The 10,919-nt window shown below is 37.8% G+C and overlaps 1 protein-coding gene across 2 annotated transcripts; it reads right to left on the reverse strand.

Moving 5' to 3' along the window:
* Window positions 1-10,409: 10,409 nt before the first annotated feature.
* LOC110594239 (small ubiquitin-related modifier 1-like) lies at window positions 10,410-10,715 on the reverse strand. 2 transcript variants are annotated; one of them, XM_044911824.1, is made up of 2 exons: window positions 10,542-10,715; window positions 10,410-10,466 (listed from the first exon to the last, which is right to left on the reverse strand). In XM_044911824.1, exons 1-2 carry the CDS (start codon window positions 10,713-10,715, stop codon window positions 10,410-10,412), a joined length of 231 nt encoding a protein of 76 aa, XP_044767759.1. The 2 variants fall into 2 exon arrangements, with proteins under 2 accessions (XP_044767759.1, XP_021561418.1); XM_021705743.1 differs by having other exon boundaries at window positions 10,410-10,715.
* Window positions 10,716-10,919: the final 204 nt, after the last annotated feature.

Genomic DNA, 10,919 nt, shown 5'->3' on the forward strand with positions numbered 1-10,919 from the left:
CACTGCTCCCTGGTACTCAGTTTGGTGTCAACAGTGACGGTGTGGGGCTGAGGGGAGGTGGTGCAGCATGGCTGCTGTGTCTGCTAATGTTTGTGGGGATGCTGACTGGGGCCTCCTTTGGCAGCTGATGTGGCGGCAGTAATGGGGGCGCTGCCCGGGGCCCTCTTTGCTCCACTCTTCTCTCACTAGGTATGGAACTCCTGACACCTTTATTTCATTAAGACTTCTTGCCTCCAAAACTGTAAGACAATACATTTCTATTGTTTGAGGTCACCCGGTTTGTGGTACTTTGTTACAGCGGCCCTAGAAAACTAATCCAGTTGATGACCTTGGCTCACATTTGGTAAATGCTATATGTGAGGGTCTGTTGGAATACCCATATGGAGATGTACACCCAAGGCAGAGATGGAGAGCAGACAGTAAGAAATACAAATCCAGTGTTGAGGGAAAAGGTCAAGGTTGGAAAGATGACTCTGGTAAACTTCACTATATCAGCCATAGTTGAAAAACCTATGAGGAGAACATACATATTGCTTTAATCAAGGTCATTAGTGCCAGCCACTATAACAACAATAATCCAAAAATCTGTGATAATATAATCAAGTTTTCCTACTTACTTAACAGTTTAAATAGGTTTTCATCAAAAAGTCTTCCACATGGTGAGCCAGGAATCCACATTTCACCTTATGGCTCCCCTACCTTAAAGGGACTCCTCAGATTCTTTATTGGATTCTTTGTATTCAGTAGTCCAATGAGCAAAGAGAAAAAGAGAGTAGGATCATGCAAGATACTTTATGAACCATGCCTGAGTTCCACTAGCTAGAGCTCAGTCACTTTCCACAAGCTTAACTACAGAGGAGCATGGGAAATAAAATCTCCCTGTTTGATCAGATGAACATGTCTTTAGATTCTATCACAGATGGGCAATGATCTGCACATTTAAGAAGTGCAGAGAGGATTCTAGTATGTTCAGAAGAGAGGGAGAGTAAGAGCATTTTTGGCTACATGAAATCAGAAAGTACAGGGCTGTTTGTGTAGAATACTGAAGAAACAGTACAATTCGGCAAAACAATAGAAAGGAAGTGAAAGAGAGGAAGAAAACTGAATGAGTAGAGCCACAAAGGGAGTGGAGCCCAGGATTTCTTCTGAAAATAGTATTGGGACAGTTTAGTGAAGGCACGCAAACCAGAATCCAGTTAAAATCAAAAGAGGATATTTATATATCCCTAGTTAATGCCTAGATCAGTAGTAGGTTCACCCTTTCACTTTACCTTTGCCAAGTGGATTTAAAATTCTGCAGACTTTAATTTATTGAAATTTACTACTGAAGTGAGAATGACAGTTATGTCTTTCTACTTCTCAGTATGGGACCACAGTTTTATTAGAATGCTTGCCCTCTGAGCTCAGCAAGGAGCATGTTATAATTAGATGAGTATTACAATAGAGATTCTGTTAATGGGATTTTTGAGACACAGTAAAAAAGAAAACCTACAAGAGTGTCTCCATTAGACTCTATATAAGTAAGGGAAACCTGTCTTAGGAGACCACTAAAGAAATCAGCAGGAGTTAGTTAACTGAAGGTCAAACAAAATGACATGCTAAGCCTTGGGGGATACTGTTAAAATAATCATGGCAGGTAAGGGACTGAGTGACTGGAGGTGCCTGTGCATATTACTAAGATGAAAATGAAGATGGGAATTAAAACATCACAAATGCCCTCTTTATTTTTGTATAAACTGGAATTCCACCTCTCAGTATACAATATTAACATATGTTTTTCTCTATACTGAAAGTGTGAATTCACAGGGCACCCTTTAATGTACATGTTCCATAAACAGTATTTTAAAAATGATTCTCACTTGAGCTCACATAACCTCTGCCTATTTTTTTAAGCATATACATTTTTTTCTGAATGTATAAAAAATATACTTGTTGTTAGAGAACTTAGAAAAGGAAGAAAACATAAGAAGGTAAAGCACATGAAATGCCACAATTCCAAAAAACTCCCATTTTTGTTTTCCTATTAACTATTCATATACATCATATTAATATAGCCACTATGATAATTTTTATCTGTTTTTCTATCCAATAGTTTTCATTGAATATTTTGATTTGGTTGGTCCTTTTTTTCTCACTGACTTCATTTTTTTCATTATCTTGGAAAAATCATCTGAAACAGCTTTAAAAATAACTACAGGAACTTCCGTCTAATCTATCTGAATTTCCTCTAAGGGAAGTTAAAGAAAATGAAGTCAATTATTTTTTACTCATTCAGCACAAGTCTGTACTATCGTTGTTCGGGTACAGAAACTAATATTCCCCAATAAGGGAAAGCACACATAGGATGAGGGAGGGCCTTCCTTCTCCATGGGCCTGCCCTTCCACACTGTAGGGATTCCTCTAAATACCCTTCACTTTTTTTTTAATTTTTTTATTGTTATGTTAATCCCCATACATTACATCATTAGTTTTAGATGTAGTGTTCCATGATTCATTGTTTGTGCATAACACCCAGTGCTCCATGCAGAATGTGCCCTCCTCAATACCCACCACCAGGCTAACCCATCCTCCCACCCCCCTCCCCTCTAGAACCCTCAGTTTGTTTTTCAGAGTCCATCATCTCTCATGGTTCGTCTACCCCTCCGATTTCCCCTGCTTCATTCTTCCCCTCCCGCTACATTCTTCTTCTTCTTTTTTTTTTCTTAACATATATTGCATTATTTGTTTCATAGGTACAGATCTGAGATTCAACAGTCTTGCACAATTCACAGCACTTACCAGAGCACATACCCTCCCCAGTGTCTATCACCCAGCCACCCCATCCCCCCCCCCCCACCCCCCCCTCCAGCAACCCTCAGTTTGTTTCCTGAGATTAAGAATTCCTCATATCAGTGAGATCATATGATACATGTCTTTCTCTGTTTGACTTATTTTGCTCAACATAATACCCTCCAGTTCCATCCATGTCGTTGCAAATGGCAAGATCTCATTCCTTTTGATGGCTGCCTAATATTCCATTGTATATATATACCACATCTTCTTTATCCATTCATCTGTCAGTGGACATCTTGGCTCTTTCCACAGTTTGGCTATTGTGGACATTGTTGCTATAAACATTGGGGTGCACGTACCCTTTCGGATCCCTACTTTTGTATCTTTGGGGTAAATACCCAGTAGTGCAATTGCTGGATCGTATGGTAGCTCTATTTTCAACTTTTTGAGGAACCTCCATACTGTTTTCCAGAGTGGCTGCACCAGCTTGCATTCCCACCAACAGTGTAGGACGGTTCCCCTTTCTCTACATCCCCGCCAACATCTGTCATTTCCTGACTTGTTAATTTTAGCCATTCTGACTGGTGTGAGGTGGTATCTCATTGAAGTTTTGATTTGGATTTCCCTGATGCCGAGCGATGTTGAGCACTTTTTCATGTGTCTGTTGGCCATTTGGATGTCTTCTTTGGAAAAATGTCTGTTCATGTCTTCTGCCCATTTCTTGATGGGTAAATACCCTTCACTTTTAAGAGGTCAAAGTGAGAAAGGGCAGGGAATGAGCAGAGACTTTATCCCTTGTTTACTTTGTAGATTCTGCCTCTGAACCTAGACTAACTGGAATGAGACTCTGCTCCTAAGTGCTGACCTTTCCAAATATTCGACTCCTGTCCCCAAGATTCAAAGGGTTCCACTTGGATTTGCTCTTGCCCAAGCATTTATCTCTGAGTAACCACAGGCGATTGATCCTGGTATTCAAACTGACATGACTTTAGGATTTCATGCTATAGAATGTTTGTGATAATTTACAACACCAGGGGAAAATGAAATAACAGAATTGCTGCAACATCAATGTTGTGCTTTTTCCCATATGACCAGGCAAGAAACTAGCAACTCAACCAGGAGAAGACAATTAGGTGTTACAAAGGTGAAAAAATACTGTTCTAGTGCAGGCATTTATCCCAATAATGGGATGATTGTAGACTGCTGGTCATGTTTGACTATAGTCTAGATTCAGCAGTATTCCTTCCTCTACCCCTTTCAGACTTGGATGTTATTTGTATAAGACTAATACATAAAAGACTACAGACTGAAAACACATCTTTTTTATTTCTTAATGCCCTTATAGACCTAAAATAATATATGAAGCACAAATATTTCCATATATGCAGCACAAATATTTCCATATATGCTGTCTTGAACCATAAGCATATATGAAAATTAGTCTTAATTTTAATAATCAATTGTTAACATGGCCCCAAGAAGTTTTACTGCCAGTTTTAGAAGTAGAGAAATGAGGGTGAATTTAGAAATTTTGCTGACCTAATTTTGAAGAGATCAATTCATATGTTTTCATAAATCCTAATTTGAGGTTTAAAAAGTTAATATGTTGGTTATGGTTGTGTCAAATCAGATGATAAAATTTTTCTTATAAAAAGTGACTGATAACAACATACCTGGATATATACAGGATTAATAATTGAGAATTATTTACATGCATGCTTTCCATATGATTCATGGCACATAACTGTGCCAAAGAATTGCATTACAGTTGATCAAGATTTGAAATATGGTTCTTGTCTGTTTGTAAATGGTCTTTGATCACAAATTACTTCAGTTGGCACATATTAGAGTCCATTTTTCTTTTCTGCTTTATTTACATTTTTTCACTAAAGTGCTTTGTGTTTGTTTTGGTGTTGTTCTACTTATTTATTTTTAAATGCACAAATTCTTTGATAGGAAAATCAATTGCTTCCTCACAAAGAGCATACAGAAGGGGAATCAAGATTTTGAGGAGGAAGAAGGATAAAGGTAATTAAAATAGACACTAAAAAACAATGAACACAATCCTCATTTGACCCATTTATTCTTTTGGTGTCCTGAGACCCTCCATAACTAAATGACACTGCATGCTATTCTTCATAATTTTTAGGGTTATACATTATAAAATTTTAAAAGAAATTTTTAAAATATATCCTCTTAAGTAATAGCCATGACCATTTTTCCTCTGGTAGATTACTAAGTTTCCCATTGCAGAAGACAGAGTAAAACCAGGTAGATTTTTAAAAATGGGTATATAGAAAAAAAAATGTTTAAAAAAAAAGAGAGAAGAAGAAATGGCATGATATCTAGTAAAACAAGTGATCATGGAATTATGGGGCTACACAGAAATCATAGAGAGTGAATTTGCCGAGTAAGGCATATTTCTCTGGTCTGTTGGTCTCATAACGATACTATATTCTTAAAAGTATTAATAAAATTGGAATCACTCTAACTGCATTCTTCTTAGTAGGGTTCTTACAAATTAGACCCTTTTCAAGTTTAATCACTTAAGCACATGGGCATCTTGTAGCTCTGTGTCCTTTTAGACTCTTTTAAGAGTTTAGTCCTAAATAATGAGAAGTCCCCCATATTCGGCAAACTTTTCTTGAGTGTTTTTCCTCATCACTCTCAGCCTAAGCTTCCACGCCCACATTTGAAATCCCTACCTCTAAAATATTCTGGGCACTAGGGATATATCAGTGGGCACTAGGGATTTAAAATTTTCACAACAATCATACCATTTTGAAAACAGCACAATACTTCTGTCCCACCGAAAGCTTTGTATATTATAACTTCTATCCCCATTATGGCCAATATTAGAGATTTCATTAATTCTTTCAATTCCTGATCTTATACATGATGTCAGATTTTCCATTTTTTAATTTTTGTTTTTGTTTGTGCACTCATTTATTGTGTATTTTGGAATTGTTTCTGGTAGTACTATCTTTACAAAATGAACTATATGAGAACATGTTTTAAGTTGTAAAAAGTCCTAAGAACAATTATGCAGAAGAGTAAGCTGAATATCACAAAGCAAAGAATATATATATAGTTACAAAGCAAAGAATATATTTAACACATACATTTTAAGAGATTTATTGAATACTACCCATATACTGACATGGAAATCTTGATGGATTGCACAGGGATAGTGTTGCTACTTGGTGTCTCAGGATAGGCAGTTATCTCTGACCACAGGGAATAGCAACTCATAAGATAGTTTTCTGTCTTAGAAAAAGGAGAGTGTTTTCATAATTAATATTATTTCCATTGGTAGAACAATTTTCAGCACTGGAGGCAAATCACTTTTACTATGTATAAGAAAACACTTTGTTTACTTACTATTCTTCGACTGGCCCCTCCCCTGGCCTACAAATAACCTCATTATATCTCCCATCTTTCTGTTGTGTTCACTGATATATCCCTAGTGCCCAGAATAGTGCTGGGAAAATAGTAAGTGTTCTCTGTACATTTTTGAATGAAGTAATTAAAAGAAAATCTGAGTTAATCTGTCTAGATACCATCTAATTTATGTCCTTTTATTTAAAAACTGAACTGAAAGAAGATACTCAGTACTTACTACTCCTTTTTCTTCATGTAAATTCACTTGTAAACCTACCAAAAGCAATCATCCCTGCGTACCATTCAAATAAAACTTTTCTCGATGTCCCCATGCAAGGACCAATTCCGGAGCTCTGTTCTCTCTAATGTTCCAGATGGACTTCCTCAGGGCAGTTGACTCTTCGGCTTCCTTCATTCTTGAAACTCCTCCCAGAATTTTATTGTGAGAAAGAATCTTAATTTCTCTTCCCCCCCTCGCTCATTATAATCCCATATTGACTGGTGCCTTCTGAGAACCTGTTTAATGACCAGTTTAGGGAGTGGTTAAAAGCATTATTATGGAATCCGGTGGCTCAGTTTGAATTTTGGTCCCCTAGTTACAAGATTTTCTGAACATGCTCCTGTATCTCGCTTGTACTTACCTCAGACCATACCTACCACTACTTACCACTGACTCTAGCCCTCGTTGGTTCATATCTAGAGTTTCGCAGGTGTGGTTATGATTTTGCAGCACTGGGTTAGATGTTGGTAGAGGCCAGAACGTAACATGTATCAAATAACAGTGTCTTTTCTAAAATTATTTCATTTAATTTTTCAAGCAATTGCAAAGTAAATACTCTTTTTTTCATCTCAGTAGAAGTATCTGAACCTCAGATGAGCCAGCTACGTTGATCCAGGTAACACAGTAGAGTAAATGACAGCACTGACTTTGCCATTAGTATCTGGTTAGTCACACTTTGTTTCTTGAGCACTCCAGCAATTAAACCCTTTGGGAGGAAGGGGAAAGAACTCTTTGAGGGGGTTTCCTTGGGGAAACTGAAGTTATAAATATGCCCTGAAAGGCCATTGGTATTGGCATCTTACAAACATTATGATATCTCAAGAAGATTATGTAGCTGGATTAGATACTGAGATTGTAAATGTCTCTCGGTTAAATTAGGCTTTATCTAAAACCAGTTCATTGCATGCCAGCTCTTGAAAGCCTCTGGTTCTTATAAATCATGATATACAATGACTTCAACTAAAGTCCTTGCTAAATTGAATCAAGAACATTCTCTACAATGGACTATCCTTTAGGCAGTTAGTAGGCACTAATGACTGGCTTCCATAGGTATATTTATCCTGGTATGGACAGTGAAGTATTGGCGTCTATCTGCTGTATTTCTTGAGCTTTAAAACAAGCAGACAAGAAGCAATCCAAACAGTGTATTTCCACATAACTGAGTAAAGTAACATCAGATCCTAAAATGTAGTCCTTGCCTGCTCTCAGATGGTATGACCCAATCTAGGAAGTGGCCACGAAGCCCTTAGATGTGATTTAATATGAATTGTGGCCCTACTTCATAAAATAGCATTTCATGATATTACTTTGTGATTAGACTACTACAGGTTTTTTTTCAAGTGATTTTTTTAATAGTTAAAAACTATTTCCAGGCTCTTCTCCATGCAAAGCAGGAGAAATAAAAAGGCTCTTTTTGATCTGGCATCTTGTATTAGTTTAAATTGAATCTTCACTATTTGAATTTATTGCAGCAGATGTCCTCAGCTACCCAATTATTTTAGCACAATTTGGCACATATATAATTTTAAAAGATCTTGTATCTAGGCGAAGCATTTAATTTCCTACCAAATTAATCCCTTTGGAACATTACGTTGGATGCCATAGTGATTAAAAAAAAAAAAAAAAAACCTCTTTCATAACAGCAAGTTGCTCCAGTAAATACCCAGTACTCTGCACAAATGGAAGATCTGCATTTATTTCCTCTGTTATATATGGTGCAGGTTTTCTTATTACTAATTATGTACTCTTTCTCAGCTATTTTTAATAACAATGTATGTTGTGCCCTTTCCTTTCTAATTCTGGGTTTTTCTGTTCTCCTGTTTGAAGGAGATGACATGCTTTTCTTGACCCTAAAAGGGCAATGAATGTGGATTAAACCAGAACTCTTCAGCAATGTGGTCAGGAACAAGAATGATAATGTTTAAGATTTTGCTTAGCTAAATGACATATAATTCAATATGCATTTTTAGTAATTAAAATAAGTTAATGTGTCCCAGTTACTGTTGCTGTGTAACAAATCATTTTAAAACTTTTTAGAGTAAAGCATCCATTTTATTATGTGCACAGATTCTGTGCATTAAATACTTAGATATGGCATAGCACAGATGGTTTGACTGTGATCCATGATGTCTGGGCCTCAGCTGGCAAGACTCAAAGACTAGAGATGACTTAATGGCTGAGAGCTATGAAAATCTAGAGGTTCTTTCACATACATGTGTGGCACATTGTCTGGTATTATTAAAAGTCTGGAAATTCAGTTGGGGATGTTGGCTGAAACACCTATATACAGCTTTTCGTGGTATTTTTGGTTTTAATACCATGGTCGGTAGTTTTTTGAGGTAAAACATCTTAGAGGAAGGCATGCCAAGATCAAGCATTCCAAGAGTGCCAGGTAATAGAGCCTCAGAATTCACCTGGCATCATTCCCTCCAAATAGCTATAAGCCCATCCCAGAAGTCAGTCTGGATTCAAGGAGAAAAGACACAGACCCCCACCACTTAATTAGAGAAGTTGAAATGATTTGTGGATATATTTTAAAACCACAACAAATATATCATCTAATAGAGTGATAAATGATAGGTAATTATTTTCTGTATGCTTAAGATTGTTGTAGTCTGGGTGCCTGGGTGGCTCAGTTGGTTAAGCGACTGCCTTCAGCTCAGGTCATGATCCTGGAGTCCCGGGATCGAGTCCCACATTGGGCTCCCTGCTCAGCAGGGAGTCTGCTTCTCCCTCTGACCCTCCCCGCTCTTGTGCTCTCTCTCTCTCCTCTCTCTCTCTCAAATAAATAAAATCTCTAAAAAAAAAAAAAGTTTGTTGTAGTCTATATATAACATTCCACATCCCTGGACTGTAAGGAGATGCATTGAAGTTCAGGTAGCAAGCACAACAAAGTATTCACCATATTTGTTATGCTCAACCTTGTTATTTTTTGTTTTTTGCTTTGAAAATATTTTGTTTATTTTAATGAAGCTGGTACAATGTTCATTTAAAACCCATATCCCAGGGGCACCTGGGTGGCTCAGTTGGTTAAGCATCTGCCTTCAGCTCAGGTCATGATCTCAGGGTCCTGGGATGAAGCCCCACGTTGTCGTGGTCGTCCTCGTCGTAGTCGTCGTCATAGTCGGGCTCCTTATTCAGCAGGGAGTCTGCTTCTCCCTCTCCTCTGCCCCTCCCTCTGCCCCTTTCCCTCTGCCCCTATCCCTCTGTCCTTCCCCCCTACTCATATGTGCACTCTCTCTCAAATAAATAAATAAAACCTTAAAAAAACCCTATACCCCAGGCCAAAAAGTACAAATAAAATCAAAAAGAGCAGTGTTCTGTTGAACACACTTCTGCATGAATAACTTTATTAACTGCTAATAGAAATTAGGACTTTCCTGGGATCTTCTGATGAGATTTTTCTTTTATCTTAAAATGCTTTCTCCTTAGTGAAGCCATCTTTGGAGTTAATCATTACTCTCACCATCGCTGTTATCTCGGCTCTAGCCCGATAGTTCTCTTCTTTTGATCCAGATACTCAAATTCTAAAAGTAGCTTCAAGTTAAGGAAAGATCATTTTCCACAGTTCAGTTCTTTGAAAAACTTCCATCTCCCACTGTAAGTCATAGTCCAGGAATGAAGCAGTCACATGCTAGAACTTCAGGGCCCATTGAAAAGTCATTTTGAACACTGGAATTGGTTGATCTTATTTATCACAAGCCTGAAAATGCACAGTCCTGGCGTCTCTGTGCACACATGTAATTTTTTTAAAGGAGAAGGTGATATATGAAGGAGGCTGAAGTTTGATCAACTAAAATTAGCACAATGAAAACAAGTGATAATGAATAATGGGCACTAGAATTCAAATTATCAGATACTTTAAAGAGATGTGGTGCCAGTTTTCAATTCCGTTTTGAACACCACATTACAAAATAACTATTTTTAAAAATAAAAAAGGATTGAAGGTAAAGGAAAAAAAAGATGAAAAGAATACCTAAATCATTGAATGACCGCCGATTTGTTCGTGATAAACTTCAATCACATCATCTTCCTCCATTTCCAGTTCTTTGGCGGTATGATTATCAGCAATTCTCTGACCATCAAACAGAAATCGAAGTGTATGCACTGGAACTCCCTGTCTTTGACAGTAGAATTCTTTGAGTTTCTTCATACAGGTTGTCATTTTCACTCTGAAGTGTACCTCGCTGTTATCCTCTCCAACGACTTTTAGTTTAATGTATTCTCCTGCCTTCTTACCACCCACGTCTTCATTGGAGGGTTTTGCCTCCTGGCCGTCCATGGTGACAGTGGCTTCACTCAGTGTCTCCACTCGGGAGTGGTGGTGGCAGCCTCAGGTAGGCAGAACCTCGCTCCAGGGGTTTACAGATACGTCTCTCCCCCACAGCACGATGCTATGACTGGGTTGCTATGCGCAGGTTTGAATTCTGCTTTGGAATTCTTGATGACATGTCATAAATTTTCTTTATGATCCTTAGGGTTCTAC

The sequence above is a fragment of the Neomonachus schauinslandi genome, chromosome X, assembly GCF_002201575.2.
Source record: "Neomonachus schauinslandi chromosome X, ASM220157v2, whole genome shotgun sequence".
NCBI lineage: Eukaryota > Metazoa > Chordata > Mammalia > Carnivora > Phocidae > Neomonachus > Neomonachus schauinslandi.